General features: G+C 36.9%; 1 protein-coding gene across 33 annotated transcripts in view; it reads left to right on the forward strand.

Annotated features, from left to right (window-relative positions):
- The window catches only part of ERC1 (ELKS/RAB6-interacting/CAST family member 1), a 208,586-nt gene extending 183,978 nt beyond the window's left edge, over positions 1-24,608 (forward strand). For 21 of the 33 annotated variants that reach the window (XM_078376313.1, XM_078376316.1, XM_078376312.1 and 18 more), the window contains 3 exons: positions 3,392-3,490; positions 14,033-14,221; positions 21,664-24,166. In XM_078376313.1, coding sequence (XP_078232439.1) covers positions 3,392-3,490; positions 14,033-14,221; positions 21,664-21,801 — 426 coding nt within the window. In that variant the 3' untranslated portion in view covers positions 21,802-24,166. Of the gene's footprint in view, positions 1-3,391; positions 3,491-4,011; positions 4,079-14,032; positions 14,222-21,663 lie in introns of all 33 variants that reach the window. The other 12 variants (XR_013536766.1, XR_013536773.1, XR_013536774.1 and 9 more) reach the window with 2 other exon arrangements.
- The last annotated feature ends 712 nt before the right edge of the window (positions 24,609-25,320 follow it).

The raw sequence follows: 25,320 nt of genomic DNA on the forward strand, positions 1-25,320 counted from the left end.
GAAGACTTCTCTTCTATCCCATCTAAATAGAGTATAAAGAGGTGGGTCAGCACATTGCCAGCTCTTCCCTTTTGATCAGCATTCTCCATACACACCCCATCATGCTGGGGGTGCATGTTATCTGTTGTCATTGGTGTATCCAATACACAGTCATTATTTCGAGGCACAGCTATATGGAGGGATGCACTCGTGGGACTTGGCTTAGATCCTGGTGTCAGTATTAACCTGACACTCTTGGGGTTTAGGAAGGGAGCAGGGGAGGGAAGAAAAGGCATGCTCAGGATTAGCTCAGAAGCCAGAGCCCCAGTCTTACCTTCCAGTGATGGAGAACCTCATAATCGGGTGTGTCTGCATGGTATCCAGCAAACTGTCACTTGTACTTTACCCCAACAACTGTGATACTAGCCTATTTGTTTGACCTGGGACCAGCTCAGCTCCAGGGGCAAAATAGAAAGCAATGTAGACGATGTAGTAGATGATGTATAGAGGGGCGGGGCAAAAATCAAATAAATAAATAAATAAATAAATAAATAAATAAATAAATAAATAAATAAATAAATAAATAAATAAATAAATAAATAAATAAATAAAATGTTAGAATACTTAATGAAAGAATATTTTATTTTCTAGAAGTCTTACAAAGGAGTAGAATAATAGTAGAATAATATTGAACAAAAAAGGAAACTTGCCCAGATACGCTATTACCTATTTAACCTCAGACAGGTTAGTCTTGGAAGACTTTTGGTTTAGCTATTTAACTTTTAATTATTTCAGACACATACTCAAGTCTGTAGTCTTGCTGAAAGCAAGAGATCTGTGATAAATAGATGAAAGTGTGTAGCTTTTTAAAAAAAAAAATAGGGAAAAACTGCAGGCAGAGAGGAATGATAGGGCCATAATAAGGTATTTGTCCAAACATACAAGCAAACATCATTGCAAGAAATATAAAAGCTGTACCCAAAAAAAGTTTGATAAAAAAGTGACAAAGTGAAATACAGTATCTTCTAAGACAGATCACAGAATTCTATGGACTGATTAACTTATTGATATTCTTTTTGGTACAAATCAGACCCACAATCAAATGGGTTTTTGTTCTGCGGGTAGGAAGAGACTGTATTCTTTTTTAATTCTGAGAAATTTCTATTCAAGTTGATCCAGAGGTCATTTATACACAGTCGTTTTTACACTTTGTTTTTACTATAAAAAAACCTTATGAGAATGTTATGTGAGTGGTATGAATCTAGAGAATTCTATTTTAAGGCATTGAAACATTCCTTTAGCTTACTGGGATGCAGTTAGAAATGTAGGTGACTGGAACTGTTGAAAATGTGCTTGCTTTCTGGTTATATAGTTAGGTGTTAAGGATATACTTGGTATTGAAGCATTCTTTCAATATGCCTCTGCAATCAATAAAATGTTAAATATTAAATTTTAAAAAGGTAAGAGCAGCATAAAGAACATTCTTATTTAATTTGTCAGAAGACAATTGTTGCAGCTTCTTCATTTACTTAGATTTTTCAGATACTATGGCCTGGAGAAAGAGTGTATATTCAATCTCACACTGTATGTTATTAAATTTAAAGTTCTTAATGAACTTTCATGTTGATCAACTCTTAAATTTAATCAACTTGTATATTACCAAACCCTCAGATAATAAGAAGTTTATATATATTGTTGGAATCTAAACCTGTACCTTAATTAGCAATAGTAAACAGCCATTGTTTATATGAATATTTTTTTTCTATCTGTATCACAGTAAAAAGAAAGAGAGAGGGTTGTTGTTCCTTAGATAGTGATAGGGGTTGGAAATACATTTTAAGTTGTTCTAAAGATGTTCCAGAATGCAGTTTGTTTTTCAAGATCAAAGTGAGAAGTGATCCCTTATGTTGTACTTCAGGTAGCATCAGGCAAATACCTTACATGACATTTTGTCTCAGTTGACGGAGTCAGGTTCATGTACTCACCAACTTAATAGCAGGCTAGCCTTTAACTCAAGCTAACAAAATGAATTAGTAATCTTATGCATCAAAAACACTGATTTTTACAGTATCTGATTCATATGTGGAGCTTATTATACTTAAGATACTTTTACTTGTCAGTCCAGTCTTGGAAAGGGGAAACTACTTTTGTAGAAGCTTTTTTTTTTTTTTTTTTTTGGCAAACTTGATTTTAACATTACTTTCATATTATGCTTACTGTTTTCTCTGTGACTTAAATATTTCCAGAGGCAATATAAAGACCAAGACTAAATCAAATGGCACTTTAATTCTTTGTTTTTCTAACAACTTCATAATTTCAGTCTATTTAAAATAATTGTGAGTTTTCTTTTAGCATAATTCAGAATTCTCCAAAGTGTTCTCCTTTAGCTGTATGGTACAATGTGATTTCAATGTGCACTTTGTGGTTATGGTGGAACAAGAGTACAATCCATGTGCCAAATGTGTTTGGTTTGAGATTTTGCACCAACCCTGTACTTTCATCATAGCCACCAGTCATAACTTTGCAGTGAGTCTATCCGAGCATGTTTGCTGACACAATTGGGCATAATTAAGTTAAAATACTAGCAAAACCTATAGTTGTGTGTTCAGCAAGACACACAATTTTCTTTCAGTCTTATTTTATGAAGTAATTTGGATATTCAGATAAATTGTATCTGTTGCCTATTTAGTATATCTTTTAAATACTGTTTCTTTTGAATATTTAATTCTCTGTAAGTTTATCACTTTATTAACAGATAAGAGTAGGGATACTTGGCAGAACTCCAAAGATATACGCATGGTCTCTCAGCTCATCAAGAGCCATCTGGCAAAATTCCTGATTGAAACACTCCCTTCTCTTATGTAAAAAGTTTCAGTATCTGTGTGGATTTGCAAAAAGTCTACAAAATGGAAATCACCACCAATTACAAATACACTATTTGTTTATTTTTCCATTTAAAAAAAGAGGAATTAGAGTATTTCTTGTTACTGAAGTTTGGGAGTTTATTTGATTCAATTTTTTCTTGAATTTGGATTGCCTTTTTTTGTCTAGACTGAGTATTCACTCACTTCAGTTTGTTAATAACATATTTAATGAAGACCTATTTGATTTTAATTCCAAACCTGCATAACCTCACTAGCAATAAAAACAGTACAGGGTATTAATTTGTACAATATTACCAATGTTTGGGGATTTTTTGTTTCTTATAAGACATTTATAGAGTACCCACTGATGAGTTCATATTAAACAGTCTTCACCTTGATTTGGCCTGGATCAGAACTAAATATTTAATACATGTGTTGATATCTATATAATAATATATTTTTACTTGTACTCTTTTGTTATCTATGTGCAGTGTAAATCTAACAAAGTAGAAACTGAATAGCTAACATTCTTGTTTTCTCTCTTGTAGACTCAAAATCGCATGAAATTGATGGCAGATAATTATGATGATGATCACCTTAAATCATCTCGTTCCAACCAAACTAATCATAAACCCTCCCCAGATCAGGTAAGGCTATTTTTCTTTTCTTTTAAAATCACATTCATTATTTAAAGTGTGTTGGTTTTGTTCAGTATATAGGACCAACAGCAGAGCTTCCAAAATGGAATTCAGGTGGTGTTTGTTGTGCTAACATATAGTTTCACACACTGAAAAGAAATTAAAGCAATTCCCTCATGTGCAATATGACTGAAACAGAAGGCAATGACCCTATGAGATTAAGGTGAGGTGTCAAATGTGGCATACTATTGAGAAATTAGGCCACAGTAGTCAATCAAATATGCAGTATTTCAGTTTATAGACATTATAAGATATAAACTTATAGTCAAATACCAAATGCAGTTAATATGAGAATAATTATAGTGGTCCAGAGTTTTAAAAGATTGCAGGATAGGAGGTACAGTGAAGTAGTGGTTTTTGTGCCACTGCTTTCATCTACCGCTACAACATTATTCATTTGTATGGTTTAAAATACTAACCGAATCTTTATTTCATTCTCATGCTGCCCCTTGTCTTCTCTCAACCAATAGGATGAGGAGGAGGGTATTTGGGCATAGCCAATCAGATGCTCTTAGTTCAGCCATTTTGTTCAGAACGGTGAGAATCAGCTTTCTTTAACAATAGCAAAATCTCCCATGGTCACTTTTGCATTGTGCTGTGATTCCTGAGACTTGGGTGTCTTCCCTTTCCCTTTCTAATGTGGCCTTTGCATGTAGATGTTTCCCTAGTTATGTGTTGTACATTTTGTTATTTTTAAATCTATGTTAGCTCATTATTGTTTTGTGTCACTATGAGAATACACTCTCAAAGCATGTGATTAGATGTATACTCAAAGAAACAGCATGATTCATCTTGGAACAAAGAATGTTTCCATTAAAATTAACAGTGCAAATTAAACATGATAGCTAATATTTAAAATAGCAGTATATTTACTTCAAGGCTGCATGCTGTAAAGCTTCTTCTAAAAATAATGTAAGCTATTTTTTCACTATTAAGGTTAAAGTATTGGAGCACACTGAACTGTAAAGTTAAGATTGTTACAATCTTACCCCAGTACCTGAATTGTTTGTTGAAACAGAATTGAATTTGGAGAAAAGTAATAATCATTTAATGAAAGAAATAACTCTTCAAATTCTGTGCTCATTTTCTGGCTGAGTAATTGGTTTTATTCATACACAAACACCAGAATCCAATTGGTGTTCTTGTAAAGTTTGCATAACATGCTGCTGCTAATTGATGAAGTGCCAAGATATGTTTCAGTTGCATACCTTGTCATCCTCTCCTTGGTTCAGCTGAGATGTTCATCAGTCAACTGTACCAAATTACACTACCCTTACATGAACACCAAAAGATCTCAGTGAATATTGTTTAGAGCCTTCATTGCAAGTTAGTTTTCTTGACAATTTAATCCATCTCAAACAGGATTGAACTTTAATGTCTGTTTTGGGGATGAAACAGGTAATTCTTTTCTCAGGAAAATGATTTAATTATGTTCATTGGTGATTTCATACTGTTTTGGAGTTGTTTCTTTGCCATGTGTTTGTGCTTGTGTTTGATGTTAAACTTTCAAGATGATGAAATGGAACGTAAGTATCTTGCTAAAGAAGCAGGGTAAAATGAGGTAAGTTGATGGGAGGGGGAGCACGGATTTCACTAAGAAGGGAGATGCTTAGGCTGTTTCTGATTGTGAAATAAAATAAAAATAAGGAAAAAAAGCATAAACATGAAATATAGATGCCTTTATCTAAATATGACTTTTTGTTCTATCAACAAATAGTGGATGACACAGATCATATTCTTCTGTATTGTTACAACAAAGGCTGTGCTGTATTGTCATTAGGAGATTGTTCATAGCGCCTTTGTGCAGTGTAATTGGTATATTAGAAATCATAAGTAGTAAGACAACATTATGCAAAACATATGAAGAAGATGCGGAAGTACAGAATATGAAGTAGAAATGGCTCAAAAAGACCCATTGTTGGAGTGTGGAAGTTGAAACCTGCAGTTTAATATTACATAGATAGCTGAATAAATACTATTTTAGGAATGGTGCTATTCACTGCAGGTAGAACTCTAGCCAATCAAAGGCAGTGTTTTGTGAAGTACATTTTAGAAATCTGTAATCTCAGAGTTACAAAATCTTCTTGCTGTGCTTCTATTTAGAAGTAAGGATTCACAGCATTCTGATAGCAGAACGTTGTCAGAAATTTCCTTATCACAACCACAACCTGATGTCCCAGTGGCAGGATATCTTGCAAACTTGAATAGCTTGAAGAGTGGAATGCTCTACCAACATGATAACACCGGATTCCCAGGCTTGTCATTGCACAACTGTAACAACCTGATTTCACTTGTGCAAGGAAGTAATTGCATACGTCCTTCTGTGAGCAAGAAGAAAGTCAAACCACTCACAACAAATACATGAACAGTTTGACAGAATCCCAGCCTAAGTGTTTTGTGAGGTGTTATGTTGCCCAGTGTTTTTTAAAGGTGTTTTAACAGAAGCCCCTTCTCTGGAATTGTTGTTCTTTGTTCATTCACTGTTTGAAGATTAACTGCCTAATACAAGTTAGTCTGTTGCATTTCAGTGTTTTCCAGGTAATCTTCCTATGTTTCTCATATCAAGGAAGAAGATCCTGAATAATCCTTACTTTTGTCAGAATGTTGGTTTTGGTCATCAAGAATGGATAGGAACTCATATCTGTTTGCCAATATGCCCCCTCTTTTGTTTGAATGGGAACCATCGCTTAATCAAATCAAACAAGCCACACGCAGTGCTTCAGATATACCAATTTTGCAGTTTTTCACTAATTCTTGTCTAAATGAGACTAGATGTATTATAAAATGAGACTAGATCAATTCAAGGGAGAACAGTTTGGTATTGGCAAATAATGATCTTGCATCTAAGTATTTTATGAGAAAGAAGCATGACATAAAATGGTATTGCAAGAGGACAGTGAGTCTGATAAATTAGAATCTGGTTTTTCAGCATAATGATATTTTTCAACTTATTCAAAAGACACAAGATAAAAATGAAATAGGTTTCAAGACTACATCTGAACTAGGCCTAAATACAAAAGCTTTTGTTCTTACCCAGCTTTGGTTTTATTTCATATATGATAGGGAAGATAACATAAAAGAGTTGGTTCTAGACTTCTTTGGATTGTTTTATATATCAAACATAGCAGCGTGGAATTTCTGAAATAATCTCAACAAAATAGTGTATTCTTTCTAGTCACCATTCTAGATTAGAACCCTAATTGTTTTACTTTGTAAACATTCTTTCTTTTAATAAGTTGTGGAAACTGCCAGTTGAATGCTCAGATTGGATGGGAAGAAATTGCTTTGTATATTTTTTTTAATAATGTAAAATGATAACATGGATTGGCTCATTTTGTCTCCTCATTTTATTATATCTTTGCAGAGCTTTGCATCTTTCTATGTTTTTGACCTTCTCTGTTCCATTTCTAATAAATGCAGCATATATTGTTTCAGCTTAATCTTCTATCATTGCACTGAGCAAACCTTTGCCTCATATTTGGCAAACAGTTCCACCTTTTAGAATGTCGTAACATTCCTGTTTAAATCTGGTCAGTTATTTCATTCCAGTTGTTTGTACTCCTATGCTAGTTTGAAAATCATCAGTACAGTTATCAAACTAATATTGTTTTAGAATAATGCTAAAATTCAACCGTCATGACTCTGGCATTTGATGACACTGTCTTCAACATCCATTTTGTGAATTGCATTCTGAGATAAATCGGATGAACATATTTTGCTGAACTGTATGAGATTGCAGCATTGTGTTCTATTTGCTAGACGAAGGGGATAAATGAAGGGTTATTTTCACTCAGCTGGAGTACTTGGCTGCAGAGCCAGGATTTGGGAGTATGTGTGCCTTGGGCTAGTGTGCCTTGGACGAGCTTGTGTGGCCTTCGGCAAGCTGCATGGTCCTACAATGCCTCAGTAAAAGAGAGTAGTGAACTAATCCTGAGTACTTTAAATCTAGAAAACTCTGAAAAAGGTGCCATGAATCAGAATTGACCTGATGGGACATGATTGTTAAATCTTATTTTTATTTTTTAAAAATTTAAAGGTGATGACTAGAACTTTAGTTCATTGTTGGGCTGTAGCCTCTGCAACATGGACTAAGGTACTATTAGCCTTCAAGAATACATTGTACGGTACTCTAAATTGTTGTGGGATTTTTTTTCATGCATACTTTAAAATTTTGCCAAAGATCATTGGTATTTATATGTTTCGTATGCTGCCATGCCTGGGGACCTGAGAAGCACAGAGCAGTTTTACTACCTTACCTATTGAAATGCTTTTCTTTTTGTATGGTATACAAGCCATTACGTAATTTGTGACAGTGAGCTTATCTCATTACTTTGGGATGAAGGCTTAAAAGAACTGTAATTACAAATTACAGTAACTGTAAATACAAATGATCAGACCTAGATTTAGGTTGCTAATGGTAAACACCTTGAAAAGTATCAGGGAGACTCCATGTGTACAGACACCTGTTTCTTTCTTCCTGCCTTTCTAATGTTTTCCTTCTTCTGACTTAAGAACATCTCTGTTGTTTCAGTTTTTGAAGTCACCAGAAACAAGCAACAATAGTTCTATACTTTGGTAGTCCTTATGGTAATTTCATAGTTTAGCGTATCCTAGTATGATTATGTGCATACTATTAATAAGAAAACCAGCATTAATGAGAGGAAAGATGTATCTTGGTATCTGTTGCATCTTATGAGAATTGGCACAAGATGTGGAACACAATGGTTTCACATTGAACAGCGAAAATGCACTGCCAGTTTCCAAAATGTTTTGAGCAGAGGAAAAACGGATATGCAAAAACAGCATTTGATGTTGTCGTAATCTGATCTGATTTAGTCCCTATGTAACAGCTCTGCTTTGTACACTTAGGAAGGAACCAAACTGCTTGTGAGATATGGTGACTCAGAGACAGAAGTGAGCAGAAGACAGGGTACAGAATAATAAGAGCCTTGCTATTGGCCTCTTTGCTTTCAATAGTATTACTCTGGTGGTTTTTGGATTCTGCCAAGGATTTGTTTTTCCATCTTCGTCAAAACATCTCATCTTGAAATTGTATTAATTTGGTATTCTAAACTTAAGTTTGAAGAGCAGAAACTGTTTTGGAAGTAAATTCCCAATTATGACAGATCTGTGGTGTGGACAAATGTCTTTGAATGATTACATTAATTCATATTCTTTTAAAAAATCCTTAGTGACCTAAAACTACAGTGTACTTGGAAGCTTTTTTTTCTGAGAAAGTCCTGCTCGTTCTTTTATTTTCTACCCCAGATTTTTTTGTCTCCCTCAGCATTTGGCTAGTTCCCAAGGTTAAGGCAGTGATCCCTGGAAATCATTAATCAATGAGATTTGTTCGTAAAAATCTCCCCCAAAATTATTTTGTAAATATAACTTTCTGATTGACTCTGATAGAAATAAAACTGGACAAGTGGGGAATGTCCATGCAGCCCAGATTCATAACACAAGTTTCTTCTGAGATGTCTGGTATAGAGAGGACAAATTGCCCAGAAATGTTAATTGTGAACCTAAGGTGACCTTCTGTAGTGGAGTCTTCCAGAAGATAAATCACATAGTATGGGTAGAATGTATATTAGAAGTGTTAAGAGTTCCCCTATGTTTTTAATGTTAGACATGCAGATGTAAGTCATCGTATTTTATAGAGATTTGTACCCCAGAACCCTGTCAGCTTGAGTCAAATATTTGACTACTTATGCCTGATGTAGGGCATGAGGGATGAACTGAAAATTATGTTGGTGTACCAATCATCCCAGTTCTTAGGCATTTATTAGCAGATCTCTACTCTAGTCTTCACCTGAATTTTTTTTTAAAAGCTTACATTCACTTAGTAAAATCATAACCATCTATACCCACAGAGTTGTAATCTAAAAGACATGACCAAAAAAATGGAAAAAGGAAATATGACAGGGAGCAAAGAGGAAAAAGAAAATTCAGGCACTAATTCTTATAGCAACCAGCTAGAATTATGTCAGGGTGAAAATGAAGAGCTGTTTTTTTACCAGAATTTAACATATTCCTCTGCTGCAGCCTCCTAGACTGGCTTCTTCAAGTGGAAAGAGCCTCCCAATTCTTTACTTGAGCTGACAGAAGCAGTCTAACACATGAATCTGAGAATCTCCAGGCTTGCTCTTTTGGAGCAATTTTGAGTTCAATGCTAACTTATTTGGGGCAACTCTGCCAGCCATCAGCATATCAACAGATCATTGACCTAGCATATATGGCAAAAAAATATATTGACTTGGCTTGTATGGGTGGGATGTTAGGAGGCCTAATTGTATTGGATTTTTCATTAAGATGGGCAAATTCACTTCCTGTTGAGGTTTAGATTTGCACCAGCTTTCATTCTTCACAGTGCTTCCATAACCTGTGGCCTTGATGTGTTTCTAATTAGTACAGCTGATATTGCTATCAAAGGATAGGGAGATGACAGCAGCAAGGATTGATAATCTCTGTCTTCAGTGCTGCTTTACCCTTTAGGTGCACAATTTACAATTGTAATTTTGTATATTTTGTGTATACTTTTCTGATAAGGCCCTTAGAGTACAATTTCTGGCCAGTATACAATTGGCCATTGCAGAGTGTAAAATCCTAATGGCATAGCACACTGCATAATCTAAAGCATGATATTATGCAAGCTTAAAAACCTGATAATTTATCCATGCAGAAGTAGGAACTAGATACCTTTTTCTACAAGCTTAGTAAAAATTCAAATAATTGTGCAGAGGAGAAGACACCGATTGTTGTATCAAATCCACAATGTATTTAGTAATGTGTAAGATATATTAATTCTGTTGAATTCATTTCAGCATGGAATTGGAAATGCTATTTAATATTTACTTAAGGGCTATTGATAGTTGTTAAGTTTTTAACATTCATTTTTTTGGCCAGTATTTTCAAAACTGCTTTTATTTCAGTTGTGTTGTCTGTTTATTCTTCTTCTGCAGCAAAATCTTTGTTCAGAACATGACCTGAGACGATTAAGAACTGCAAAGTCAGGAATGGGTCAAAATTTCTCTTTAGTAGTTAATAAAAAGAATCTGGTTTGGAAAATATTATCCTATCTTGGGCATTCCTTAATAGTCTATTATGCTCCAATAAGAATTTGGATTGTGCACAGACTTGTGACCCAGCTCATCAGTCCTGTCCAGATCTACTTTTCTGCTTGGCAGGTGCTTTTGCATCCACTTGAGATAAGGTTTGCTTTTGTGGGAAGCACTGTGACTCTTGCTAAGTGGCCGGCTCAAATTAGATGTGGGAGAAACGGAGAGATAAGGATGCTGCGTACTGGTGGAGTTAATCCATCCCAAGGGAAACAAGTGAACTTCTCTGGGAGCTTTGCTGCTCTCTGGAAAGGCAGGCGATCCCTTTCCAAAATAAGCAGGAAATGTAATCAAACTCAGATGCTTTCAACAAGTGCATTATCAATGGAAAACATTACCTTGTTTCCAGTTCAGTGTGTGTTCTATGCATATAAACTAGGTAGGTAGTTTGTACCTACAGACTAACCAGACCAATCTTCTTTATTGTACTGGAGAAGAGTGACAATCAGAGTGATGCTTCTATGAAAGGATTTTGTTATAGTCCCTTCCTCATCTGCTGATGATCAGAAGACTAACAAAGATCAAAAGAAAATTGGGATGTGTTCTATTAGCAGAGTCTACCATTTTGAAACTTGCCATTTTATCCTAATTGAACTTTAAGTAGAAGACTGGGAATGCTGTAGACCACATATGTCAAACTCAAGGCCTACAGGCCAAATCTGGCCTGCCAGGCCATTTCATGTGGCCCTCGCAGTGTTGCCTGCTACTGTGCAGCATACAATACGCAGGCGCTTACTCAGTCGCCCATAATGCTCTGCAAAGATGCTGGGAATCCTCCCAGTGGGACTTCTAATCCCAGCATTCCAAGCAGTGAAGAGTCAGAAAGTGCAGCCACTTGGGTGGCATACTGCATGTTGGGAAATGTAGAGTCCTCACTATTGCACACTCAGAGCTAGTTATTACTTATGTTATTACTAAAACAAGTAGTAATCTAATGAGGAGGATTATATTTAATATGTTAAAAAGTAGATACATTTATATAGTCTTACACATACATCTGGCCCTTTGAGGGCAATCATAATGCCGATGCAGCCCAAGTTGAAATTGAGTATGACACCTCTGCTGTAGACTGTTTTCAAACCTGTTTCCCCAACACAAAAAAAGACAGTATATTGTTTCTGAAACTCTGACTTGGCAACCCTCTATCTTTTTCTTTAATCTTTTTCCATCTCTAACAACACTCGTACAGGGACCTGTAGAGCCAACATGGAGCCTAAGGTCCAATATTTTGCATTAATTTTAGACTCTTATGTTTTTCTGTCTTATATATACTTACATGGGAGTCAGACCCACTGAAATCAATGGAACACAGAAATGTGTAGGATAGCATTGTAAAACTAGGGAGTCAGATAGCTATCAGATACTTATTGGTAAAAATGTTCAGATAACGTTTGAAGCTACACACTAATTTTCAATTGTTTTTCATCCAGATGTCAAGTGTCACAGAGTCCTGTATTGTAAAAAAGAAGTCTCTGAAATTGAGAAAACACGGGCCTGGATTGTAGTCAAAAATAGTATGCAGAAACAAGAGAAAGATGAAATGTAGCTGCTGAAGGGACTAACAAAGACAGGGGAAAAATTGAATACCCTATTTGTTTGTTTGTTTATTAAACTTGTATCCCACCCATCTAGGCAGTGTCTACTCTGGGCGGCTCACAACACAATAGAATACATACAGTTAAAAATATCAAACAACAATTTCACAGCAATGAGCATATCATTCAAGATGGGAAATACGTTGCCTAAGGAGCCACTGCTTATTTATTAAATAATAAATCTATTTATTATTTATTTATTTAAAATATTTTATCCCTCCTTTCCCATTAAAAAGGATCCAAGACAGGAAGTAATATCATCAGGCCACCTCGAACTTTCCAATGCCAGTCAAGTAAACTGGGAACTACTGACATAGGGGTTCCAAAATGGGAGAGAAGGGGAGTAAGTAATTTCCATTATAAAAGCTTATTAGAAGAGGCAGTATATCAGCATGTTGCATTTAACAGCAGACTTTAAAAAGTTGTGGCATTGAAGGTTTTGTGTGAAGTCAGATAGAATGGTCGGTACTCTATCTCTGGTCTGCAACAGCTCATAGTAATGGTGCTAGTTAAACAGAAATATTTCCTTTATTTGGATATGAAGGTAACATCACAAATTTTCCAGCTACTCAGCCCACCTTAAAGCATTTGCCTTCTAACCTAAATTCCTTATAACAGAGGTAGTATTACAGGCTGTTGCTTTGTAGAGTGCTAAAATGTTAATCCTAATGTTGTAGTATAAACAGGGTTCTACAGTCTTACTAAGGAAAGGATTTTGACACCACTAATCTGTAGCTTTCAGCTCCTCCTATTGCACAGCCATTAATCCTTTCCAAGAGTGTTGGAAACATAGCAAAGGAGCCAGAACAGTTGTGTATTCACTGACACTGTTGAAAGTAGTACCAGCACCTGTTTCTGTTGACTGAGAGATTATCACACTTCCATGTTCATTAGCAGGGTTAGAGGGTATGGTTGGAAAGATACCTTATGCCTGCTGACAAGGAGCAGGTGCAGCCCTACAGATTTGCTTGCCTGATGTTAAAATTTTGACAGCTGAAATTTGGCCACTGACATCCATTGCTAGTGTAAATCTTTTATTTATTTATTTAATTATTTATTAGATTTTTATCTTGCACCTTCTAGACAAAATCTACTCAGGGCGGCTTTATAACCACAGATAGCTATTCTACAGTCATCACTTGGAACGAAGCTACTTTGCTTACCTGGAATAAGATTTGCACATGTCAAGTTAACATGCAGGATACTGATAAGAAGTTTATCAGCCAGGGGGTCCATGGCATTCCCTAAAACAGATTTGTACCTTTTGTTGTTGTTGTTGTTGTTGTTGTTGTTACAGTACTATGTACTTTCTTTCATACTTCCCATCAATATACCCTCTAATTTTTGGCTCCACTGAGTGGGGATCCACCTCTCTCGCACACAATATCACTCCTGTATCTGTGCATGACTCCACCCCCTCCATGCACAGGGTTATGTGGAGGAGGAAGAGAACTGTGAGGAAGGAGGTGGAGTAAATCTTCAAATTTTCTGATCTTTCAAAACTGTAAAACTTTTTTTGATAATCAATATATCACATTTTGATTGAAATCTATTAACTTGAAACACCTTTTTAAGTATGCAACACAGAATTGTATGCAAATCTTCTGAAAATGGATTAACACAACAACAACTTTCTTCTTTCCCACCTATATTACATTTTTAGGTAGGAGGCTTATAGTGACTTCTTTTAATTTTTCTTCCAGTTTTCCTTATTATAATTAACAATATATACAATTTACTTGTGTTTCAGATTATAATTGATTTATATTTTCTAATTTTAGATAATTCAGCACCTTTTAGATCTTGACCAGAATTGCAGCAAGTTGAAGTTGTATATTGGACATTTGACAGCCTTGTGCCAGGACCGGGACCCCCTTATTCTCCGTGGACTCACCCCACCTGCTTCCTACAACCTGGATGACAACCATGCAGCTTGGGAGAAGGAGCTGCAGAAGATGACTCTGGAGCAGGTTAGCATGTTCTAGCCTTTTCAGTGTGCTTAAGTACACATGAGGCATATTGTTTGAAGCCTGTGTGGGTCATTGAATCGAAGTCCTCCCCCCCCAATGGATTTTTGCTTTATAATACTAATAGCATATATAACCATCCCCACCCCTGCTAAGGGATGGGTCAGCGGGGTGGGCCTCCTCAGCCATAGGGTCTATGAAGTCAAGGCTCTCTGGAACTGGACTTTATTAGAGTAGGGGAACAGGGTACAGGGAAACATTGGGTGCCTTGCGCATTCCATCCCAACAGTTTTCAGGGGGGCTAAGTTAGCTTCACTAGGCCCCTGTCAAGTCCAATCATCCCCAAAGCCCAAGTTCTGCTTACTGACCTGGGTCTAGTCTAGCCCAGCTAGCCATTTAAGGAAAGCATATGTTGCTAGACATTTATAGTCTCCAATTTCCTCCAAGCCCTTTTTTCCTGTATCGCAGATCTCCCTTTTGGGTTTCCCTCCTCCAGCACTTTCACTGGCTCAGTGTGGGGCTGCGGTTCCTAGTTGGTTTCTGCAGTCTCTAGGGGTTTAGGGTCAATAGCATGCCTCCCCTATGCTCTTGTCCTTTAGCAGCTCTACCTGAACCCACTGCCTGGTTCACAGTTTCTCCACCATCAGCAGGCAGTCTTCCTCCAATACACACATTATGTGATCCAGCTTCTCCACCACGTATCCCTACTCCTCTCCCTCCAGTTTTGTAGCTGGTAACAAGTCCTCCCTTCCCCTTCTCCCATGAGCTTGGCCCAGCCTCCATCCCCTAACCCCCACGAGGCTCATCTATCTCTTTCTCCCCACTTTGGTCTCCTTTTCTGCACCCTCCTGGTGCCCTGCTGTTCCGTTAGGTCCACTGGGGGTGCAGGGCAGGGGTGGCCAGCCTGCTAGGGACAGCCAGACCATCCCCTTTCACAGCTTAATATTTGGTATAAGTCAAGGAAATCTGCAACAAAATATTGTTGCATGTCCTCAGCCTTTTAACTCTTAAGATTCCTATTCAGGCTTTCAGCCAGCAAGACATGCCTTCTTCCATTATACTATACCTTGTAAGAGGCTCCAGATGACCAGTTCACGCTCCCCATATACACACAAACACTGCTTTTATGTCTGACAAAGTGGACAAAAACGCACATTAAAAACTATAATGTGCCACTGCTTTTTTGTTTTTTTTTTTACTTTTTATTTCTATTTTGCTTTCACCTATAATACAAACACATTTTGCATTTTTCTTTTGCATTAGAAACTTAGTATTATATGGCCCCTGCTAACTGAGTGTGTGCAGTCATCATAGGACTATAAACAGTGGTTATACAGGTTATACATACACAGTGGTTACAGCAGTTGCAAATTTGATATTTTCTTCTGAAGAAACACTATATAAATGGATCCTGTGTTGATTAAGCATGCAGAATTTTAAATCAGAAATAAAGAATACAGTATAGACCAGTGGTTCTTAACCTTTGTTACTCGGATGCTTTTGAACTGCAACTCCCAGAAACCCCAGTCAGGACAGCTGGTGGTGAAGGCTTCTGGGAGTTGCAGTCCAAAACTCCTGAGTAACCCAAGGTTAAGAACCAGTGGTATAGACTACAAGGTATGCACACTCTCTGTTTAAAGAACATTGCCAGGCTAAAGAGTAGAGTTAGGAATAAAAGAGGTTAAAAGTTGGCATGTAGAAGATAATTAAGACTTTCCTGTTACATTTCCCTGGTATATGTTTTGTGCATCTCTCTGAATGAAAGGAAACATGTCTCTTTAAATCATCTGAAGTAGAATTTTGTATTTATTTGTCATGACTACTTCTCCAATAAGATTCTGCTTCTCATTTATGGTGAGTTTACTTGGAGGGATTGGCACATGGTACAATAAGCTCCTGTGGTTGCAGTCTTATCAATGGGAAGTGTCACAGCTTTCCAAAGCATGTCTGTATTCAAGTGAAACTCCACAAAATTGAAGAGGGGTATATAAAATTTGAACATCAGGATTTAAATAGAGCTTGATAGATGAGTCTCAAATCTCAGGTGTTTCCTTGAAAAGTTGATGGAGTTGATAGGTTTGTATATATAGTGAACAGCGCAGCTGTCCAGATTCTGAAGAAATATTAAATTATTCTGCACCACTACAGTTTGAAGGAACTGAGTTACAGCTGCAGGGGCACCCCTAAAGAGTTTGACCTGAGTATTTGAAATTTGCCATAATGTCTCATATTATCTTGTAGCTGTAAGTGTGTTTGGGTTGTTCAAATCAAGCATAATGTTATACTCCCATATGCCAATAAAAATAGAAAGGCCATAATCCAATACAAAGTTATGCACACTGAAACTTGATTAGTGCGCCTGAACACAACTAGTTCTGTGTTGGTTGGATTGTGGCCAAAGTGGCATAATTTCCTGTTGATTTTATAAATAAATAATTTTGAGAAGGAGGCAGTTTATTTAGTTCTTGAATTATGGACATGGATCCTAAACTTAGGCACACATATATTGTGTTTAGCTGTTGAAATGTTTTTTAACACTATGGTGTTTTCGTTTGTTTTTCTTTCTCTGAATAAATGCTTAGCAAATGAAGATTTGCCTTACTGGGGAGTATAAATTTGATTGTTCAGATTTTCTTTGACAAGTTACAAATACTGTACAGTAAGTCAGTTTTTACTAGCATTGTGTAGCCTTTTCCCCTTTCCTTTTCTTTTATTATATTGAAGCTTCTGAACTGGCTTCGTACTGCTTCAGTTTTGCTGTTTACATAAAGTTCTCATTATTCTAGCATCTCATTTTGCTTACGAAGACAACTGGAGTAGATTAACTGCGTAGACAGGAGTACAATTGTACAAAGTGTTTCTTATGCATGATTTTGCACATTGGATAGATGCTGTACTTGAACACATAGGAACAGACATTAATATCTCCTTTTTCCCTTGAAATTCTGTATGACTTTAAATTCTCATGTGTGAACGCTTGTTTTAATTATATTGCAGGTTGTCATAGTTCTTCTAAACTAGAGAAGATAGCACAAAATATATAAGATTTTCCTAGTTCTTCCAGCTACCATAGTAGTATTTCCCTTTCTGCCTAGCCCATATTGACATGACTGTCAATATAGCTGGGCTTAGAAATGTGAACAATGTCATACTTGTTGAGAGGAGTACCTTTGGCTGTGTTGGCTACTTTCAGTTTAAGTTTCATGAAAATGAAATACAATTAAAGATTGTGATTACCATTTTTGGAATTTTGTCTACAAAATGAAGGATAAAAATTAACCTGTTATACAGTATATGCCTTGTGTGTGGGCAATAACCTACATCAAATACACAGATTTTCCCCATCATGTATAGCATAAATATGCCATGTGAATCACTGCAGTTCTGTTCACTGAAAGTGTGGTTCGGTTTTTTTTACCTGTTGTATCTTTTAAGAACCTCTCATTGCCTGTTCCCTCAAATGGCCTCTTACTTGCTCTTATTTTTGTCCATTTCCATGCATGCATGGAGTTCTTATCAAAGCTTGAAGTATAAAAGAGAGGTTTTCTCTTCTATACTTCAAGAGATAAATACATTCAGCTATTATACTTTTTTTAACCTACAGAAATGTGAAACAGCAAGATTTAAGCTAGTCCTAGGGTATTTAATGAAGGCATTCACTACTAGTTAATCCACTACTACTAATTATGATTTAGTTTATTGAAAAGTTTATATTATTTGAGAGTCAAGAAAGGGTTAAACTGAATGACTATATCTCTACTGACAAGATACTCAGCACTGGCACTCCACAAGGTTGTGTCCTCAGTCCACTACTGTTCTCCATTTATTCATCGGATTGCACCAATAACCATCCCAGTAATAGGATTATCAAATTTGCAGACGACACTACACTAGTAGGACTTATTTCCGGGGATGATGAGTCTGCGTATCGGGACGAGGTATTACAGCTATCCCGTTGGTGCAAAAAAACAAAAAACAAAAAAAACAATCTTCTATTTAACATCCAAAAAACCAAGGAATTTATAGTGGACTATAGGAAAAAAAAGAGCAGACATTCAGCCACTGTATATAGATGGAGTTTGTGTGGAACAGGTGGTTGAATGTAAGTTTCTTGGGACCATCATAACAAATGACCTGACTTGGAGTGCAAACACCACTGCGTTAATCAGGAAGGCGCAACAACGGTTGTATTTTCTAAGGATTCTTAGAAAACAACAATTGACTGAGAGTTTGTTAACCACCTTCTATCGGAGTTCGATTGAGAGCATATTATCCTACTGTCTCTGTGTATGGTTCACGAGCTGCACAGTGGCAGAGAAAAAGGCAATTCAAAGGGTGATTAAGACGGCCCAAAACATCATTGGCTGTTCACTCCTCTCTTTGGAAGAATTGTATAAGAACAGATGTAAGAGGAAGATATCTAACATACTGAAAGACTCCTCTCATCCGGGACATCAGCTCTTTAAACTATTACCATCGAGAAGGAGATTCAGGGTATTGAAAGCAAGGACAAGCAGATTCAAGAACAGCTTCTACCCAAGTGCAGTATTGAGTTTAAATGTGGGGTCATAAGTTTTTGGTGGAATTTTAATTGCTGGGAGAAACGGGGTATCTATATTTGTATGGTGAGTGTTGTGTATATTTTAACTTTTTTTATAGTGGTGTTGTCCAGTTTTACCTTGGGGAAGAGCACCTCATTTCGTTGCCCCCACTTGTGAGTGCAATGACAAATAAATTTCTTATGTCTCTTATGTCTTATCTTTGCCCTTAAGAGAAATTAAGGGTTTGTCTGTATGTAATTGAGGGTACTCCTGTTACTGACTTCTACTAGCTGAAAAGGTTAAAGATGTGGGCACTGCAGCAATGAAATAACACATGTATTTTCTTCTCAACACACCTTTTTTTGTTAAGCATGTTGAAACAGCCCAACAATGCTACCATTTTGAAAATAGGAAGTGGTGTAACTCAGTCATGGTGAACAGCAGAACCACGTATGAGATACCAAAAAAGTGACAAAGGAACTTCGAGTTGTATTCGCGAAGGCTTTCACGGCCGGGATTTAATGGTTGTTGTGGGTTTTTCGGGCTCTTTGGCCGTGTTCTGAAGGAACAACTTTCAGAAGAACAACAGAACATGGACAAAGAGCCCGAAAAACCCACACATCCATTAGAACTTCGAGTTATTCAAACTTTAATAAGCTTCTAAGTTGCTTCAGTAACTTTCACAAAGTTCAATATCCTTGAACATTCAGAGTCACTCAATTCGCTTAGAACAAGCAATGGTTGAAATGGCAGATAGAAATGAAAGAGGTACTAAAGTTAACCAGGTCTGTGTTGTGCCCCAGGATGGACAGCGGGCAGAAAAGGAAGCATATTTCTAAAGGGAAAAAGTGTGGAACACTTTGAATGTGGGTGCTTAACACTTTGCAAGAAAAGAGAAGAGTGTGGAGAATTAAGATGGCGTTTTCTTTTTCCTATGCTAGAGAGCTTTAGTAGCTCACCTTATCTTGTATTCACCCAAACTGATACATGTTTTATTCACTCTTGTCTGATGGAAAATGGGTTCTTTTGGCAGGAATAGGAATTCTTTAAGGACTTTAAGTACATATTGGAGCTCAGCTGTTCATCACACTTCATGCATGGTTATCATTATTAAGAAGAAAGGGCAAGTGGCATGGATGTATACCATTCAGGCTTTACGCCATGCACAATTTAAGCTCAAAAAGGTAGCACCTTACCTTTAGATTTCAGACAAAAACAGCCAACATCAAACTCTGTTCTTCTCCAACAATTGAGTATGCCTGGAGAAAGAGCATTTATTCCTCCTCCTTTGTATTATGGTTCATCAATACTTGCAAGTACTGTAGCTTCAGGGTATAATGAGATTGGTCTGTGAATTATCTATGGGATGGGACTCTTTTCATAAGCCAGCCAGTCCTTAGAACTCCAAATAGGACAAACAGGCAATTAGTACTGTCAAGAGTACTGTAATAACTTACTATCAGCTTTCATAACATTCACACTTAGTATTTTAATAGTTATTATGAAAAATATGGACCTGGACTTGATGATCCGTAGGGTCCTTCCAGCTTTGCAGTCCTAAAGATTATGATGGTTATATAAACATATAAAATTTGACAGTGGCACAAGTCTCATTTCCTTTCTTAATGCAGTAAACCAGTACTCTTGCTCCTGGACTTTGCAGTTGTAGGAAAACTGTGGATATTTCAGCCTATATTGAAAGGAAAGAAAGCAGGTAAAAGCATTTTTAATTGAAGAATTTGTGGATGTCAGTGGAGTACAAAGTGATAATTGCCATGATTCTTATTTTTATTTGCACTGTGGGCATTTTATTCTGTTACATGTGATAGTATCATGTAGATGCAAGCTTTTTCCTCAGCCAAAATCTTAAACTGAGAATCCTAGTACTCCATTCATAAACAAAAGGCAGAGGTCTAGGATTCATCTTTTTTTTTCTTTTACTGAGAATATACTGATCTAAACAGTATCTAGAAGTAATATATTATTTTTAAAATATTTATAAATAAATTTAAACATTGCCTAATATGGGTATTCTTTTATAAACATATTTTGAATGGGCATGCCAGTGATATTATATAGGCAAGCTTTCCCAGAGCAAAACTAAGCGTCAGCATGCACTAAGAGAGAACATTTCAGATTATTTAAACATAAAAGAGTTTATACACAAGCTGCATTAATGAGGTATGTTTTAAAACCCTATAATGTATGAAGTGAAATAATGTCATAATTGTTGCTCTCAACTACAGAAACATCTCACTGGCTACTTACCTGCAGTTTTCCATAGTTATGAGTTCCAAATTTATCTTATGTTCCTATATCATTACTCTTCAGATGGTAGGTCAATCCCCATTGTAAAGTTGATCACATCCACCAGGGAGGGAGGGAAGGTCTTCTTTTCATCAATACAGAAGATCTAAATTAAAATTCTACTAATATCTGCATCTCTTTCTAGTGCTTTTTGCAACATGAATAAGCAGTGCCCCCTAGAATATATGGATGCCAACAGAAGAGTTTTTCCTCATATAGGAAGCATGCATTAGGAAGCATAAGTGAATCTGAAGCATATGTGACAAGTCCTCAAGGAAGACATCACTCATACTTTAAGACCATACACTTTTAACAGCATGCAGAGCTGTCATTTTAGAGTGCAACATGTTTTCATATTCACATATTATTCAGATGTACAGCAGGCATTTATCAGGAAGATGCAATTGGCTCCATATCCTTGTTCAGGAGCAAACAGAAGTTTGGTTCCAAATATTGTGTGAAATGATATCTTGCACGTGACTTACCTCAGAGAGCAAAGGTAAGATTGTATATAGGTTGAAGGCTGAATCCTGTCCAAGGTACATTCACGCCCCACCAACACATGCTGATGGATTTCTGTCTCTTGTTTTCTTTCAGCTTCATGATGAACTGGAAAAGGTTGAGAGAGACAGCGCAGAGCTGCAGGAGTTTGCCAATGCCATTCTACAGCAGATAGCTGATCACTGCCCTGACATCCTGGAGCAAGTTGTCAATGCACTTGAAGAGTCATCATGACCTAAACCAGTGCTTGCCCCCTACACACACAACATGGCCGGGGGCCAAGCCCAGTCAGTCCAAGGAGTTGTGGATGAAGAAGACTATGAATGGGGGAGAAAAGAAAAAACTTCCGGTGCACCTTTTTATTAAAAAAAAAAGCTAGATGAACCTAAACTGGTATCACAGCTTTTCTAGTTGATTAAATACTGAATCATGCCTGCATTTATTTTCTCACTGCCTTGGAATATGCCTCCCAGTTTCCCTTCCTATTGGCTTTGTGATTTACCTGCTCAGAAATGTGCTGAGTCTAGGAAGCATGGAAGTGGCCGTATGTTGGACACAGTTAGCTCTGGTGTTTCTTGAAATGATGACGGGAATATTTGCCTTTAGTTTCTTTTTCAATAGTAAAAATTTAGCCTATCTTCATTTTTGGGAGAAATTGAGCAATAGACCTGCTTAGTGACCCACAGCTGACCAACAACAGTGGCTAACCTTGGATTTTTCTGCCTGTGTCTATACAGGATTTTTATCCTAAAAGTGGACATTATTGCAGAGAAGGAGGTATTTCTTGTCATCAACTGAAGTCAACAGTAGTGACTTCAATTAAAGAAGAATGAGGAATATTTTTTTATTTTCTGCGTTATTCTGTCTATTGTATGCCTCAGTTTTGTTTACCAAACAGGATATGAGACAGTGGTGGCTTTTTTCGTTAGCTGTCATTCTGAACAGTCTGGTCAATTTCAGCACAGTACTCTATCTCAATATCTTTGAATAAGAGGAGCCTTAGAGCATGTAGTGCAAAAGAGTGTCAGAACTTTATACTTAGTGCAGTAAGAAGAAAAGATGTAACTTGCTTTCCAAAATGGTTTGCCACTGTAATGATTATCCAAATCACAATATTTGGTTTTTCCAGGTTAATTAATCGAGCTTTCTTTGTTTTGTTGTTGTAGTTTCTTATTTGAATATGCTCATTCCTGGACTCTGAACCTAAGATCTGTAAGGCAGGCATGCTTTCTGGTCCTTTTATTCTGTTTTTCAGACACTACAATACATCCTTTCCTTCATCACAAAACACTGAGACATTGTAGAAGGTCTCATTTCACATTATTCCCTTCCAAATGCCTTCCCCCATGCCTACAAATCAGAAAAAAAGACCTTGTTATATCACTGGCTTTTAAAGAGCATGGTAGGAATATCTATAGAATGAAAGGAAATGTTTAATACTACTTAAACATAATGCATCTTTCAACATATCTCCATGGCAGGAGGAAAAGTCCCATGGTGATACATCAGGAGGGGATGTACAGCATAAATAATTTAGAAGTCTGAACAGTATTTTTCCTATCGGTTTGCTTGTGAGAGATTCACCCTGCCATTTTAGTTAGCACCTTCATGCTTTGGAGATCTGGAGTTAATAGTTTTACAACTGATGGCAGTAATAGCCTGTGGCTGATACTTTTCATTATAAAGGAGGGGGGCCTTGACTGTTCTTGAGGTTGAAATTGTCTTTACCGGAAGGCAAGTAGACAGTGACTGTACATATCACTGAGCAATACCTCGTAACAGAGCCGCGCCTTCAGCCCTATTGTTTGAGTCAGCACATTTTGATAGGAATTGCTGTTTTGAAATCTACCGTTTAGTTTTTACCCTTTCATTCCTAATTACTCACTGTAGGAATTTAATGCTGCCTGTAAAACTCTCTCAGCCTTCAGGCCTAACATCTTCCCACCACCACCCCTTGACTATCCTATTAAGTTATATGGTTGAATCTTCAGCTGCCCTTGTTCCCTGCTGTAAAACAATCCACTCTCTCTGTGGGAGAAGCTGTGGAATTTTCCTTATCTATGGTTGAAATGACTGCTGGTTGTAAACCTCTTACTAAGATCCTCCTTGATAGTAGGTTTTGTTTTGTTTGCCAGTAGCTGGAAGTAGAGAGGATTGCTAATCAGAAATAGTCACTTGCGGTTGCTGCTTCATCCCTGTGTTGCATATCTACCACACTTTTCCATGGTAGTATTTCTGGAGTCTTTAACTCAGCTGCTATCATGTGGCTGTGCTTCTTCAAAACCTGAATACAGTATGTGTTAGCAGCAGGATGACATTCTCAGAACATTCTGTAGAGGGCACACTGCAATGAAATTGTGATGAAGCCCATTGTTTACACCCTAATTCACTCACAGCATGGTCTCCGGGGAGGAGTTGGGATTTGTCAAGCAGATCCAATTCCCAGGCTGGCCATTTGGTCTTTATCACCTAGCAGCACATCTGCTGTTTCAATCCTTTTCATCCAAACCCGAATCTGAAATGTGCCTCTCTTGTGACTCTCTGCTTTTTCCAGGATCATACATAGCTTTTCGACCCAGTTCCATGAGTTCAGATCCCACCACACTAAGGCATGATGTGAACTTCCAATAAACTGCTTATAAAGTGAAAGAGAGAGTACAAACAGAGTTTTAACTTGAGACAGTTATTTAGCTTTATTTTTAGTGAACATTGATAATCTCTATGATGCTCTTTGGACAATGATCCTGTCTTATTTCATTTCTAGGAGCTATGGAGCCTTAAATACAAGGTGTTGGTCATGAGCTGTTCTTGAGTACGGCCTGCTTCAACTTGTCTCCTTTAACAGTAGATTGCAATGTAGTTGGCTGACTTGTGGATATAGTTAACTATTTCCTTTATGAGATGGTATTAAATGCACTTGTCCAAAGAGATGTCTGGTTATTGCTACATTATCATAGATCTCAAAATATTTTTATTTCTGCTTCTGCCCCTTTTACCTTCATTTTTCCAAATGTCAGTTTTAAATATACTCTCTTCCCATGAATTCAAAAATCTCTTGCTTATACTAGCCTTGTAAAATGAGATCTCTTTGCTGGATTATAACAAGGCTTAGTTATATCTGATCTCTTCTGTGTTGTTAAAAAAAGTCTCGGAGGCTATGTATAAAGAGAGTAGTATGACTTTTTAAATTAATTTGATAGAATTCTTAATAGTACCTTGGGAAATTGAGATTATTTCTTGACAACCTTGCTGGGCATCCTAATTGGATAGTTTAACAATCCTAAAGCAATTGCATTCTCTTTCTATTCTCATTAGTCCAAATGCAGTAGAGATTCTGGTGACAGAGTAATGCATGCCATCAAATACCATGGATGGAAGGGAAAGACATACTAAGTCTTGAGTTAGTAAGTTTGTAAGTTTCTAGTGCATGGAAACGGTTGCAGCAAATTTTATAGAATTGCTATATTGTGAGGAAATGTTAAGCATCTGTATTTGTGGGCTTTTTAATTGATTCTGATATTCAAGGAGTATTCCATTTTGGAAACCTATATTGGAAAGAAAATAATAATGGAACTCCAGTTTCTGCTGTCTTCTATTCCTGTACTGACACTATAGCATGGGTTCTTGGAGTGACATTAGTGAAATGAAAGTGGGACATATTTCTATCAAAGTTCTTGAAATTAGAATCTGCTATGTCAGATATTTTAGGAGCAGTGCAAAGCAGAAGGTACTCGATTTAATAACACTGCCCTT

This window comes from Pogona vitticeps, chromosome 5, assembly GCF_051106095.1.
Source record: "Pogona vitticeps strain Pit_001003342236 chromosome 5, PviZW2.1, whole genome shotgun sequence".
NCBI lineage: Eukaryota > Metazoa > Chordata > Lepidosauria > Squamata > Agamidae > Pogona > Pogona vitticeps.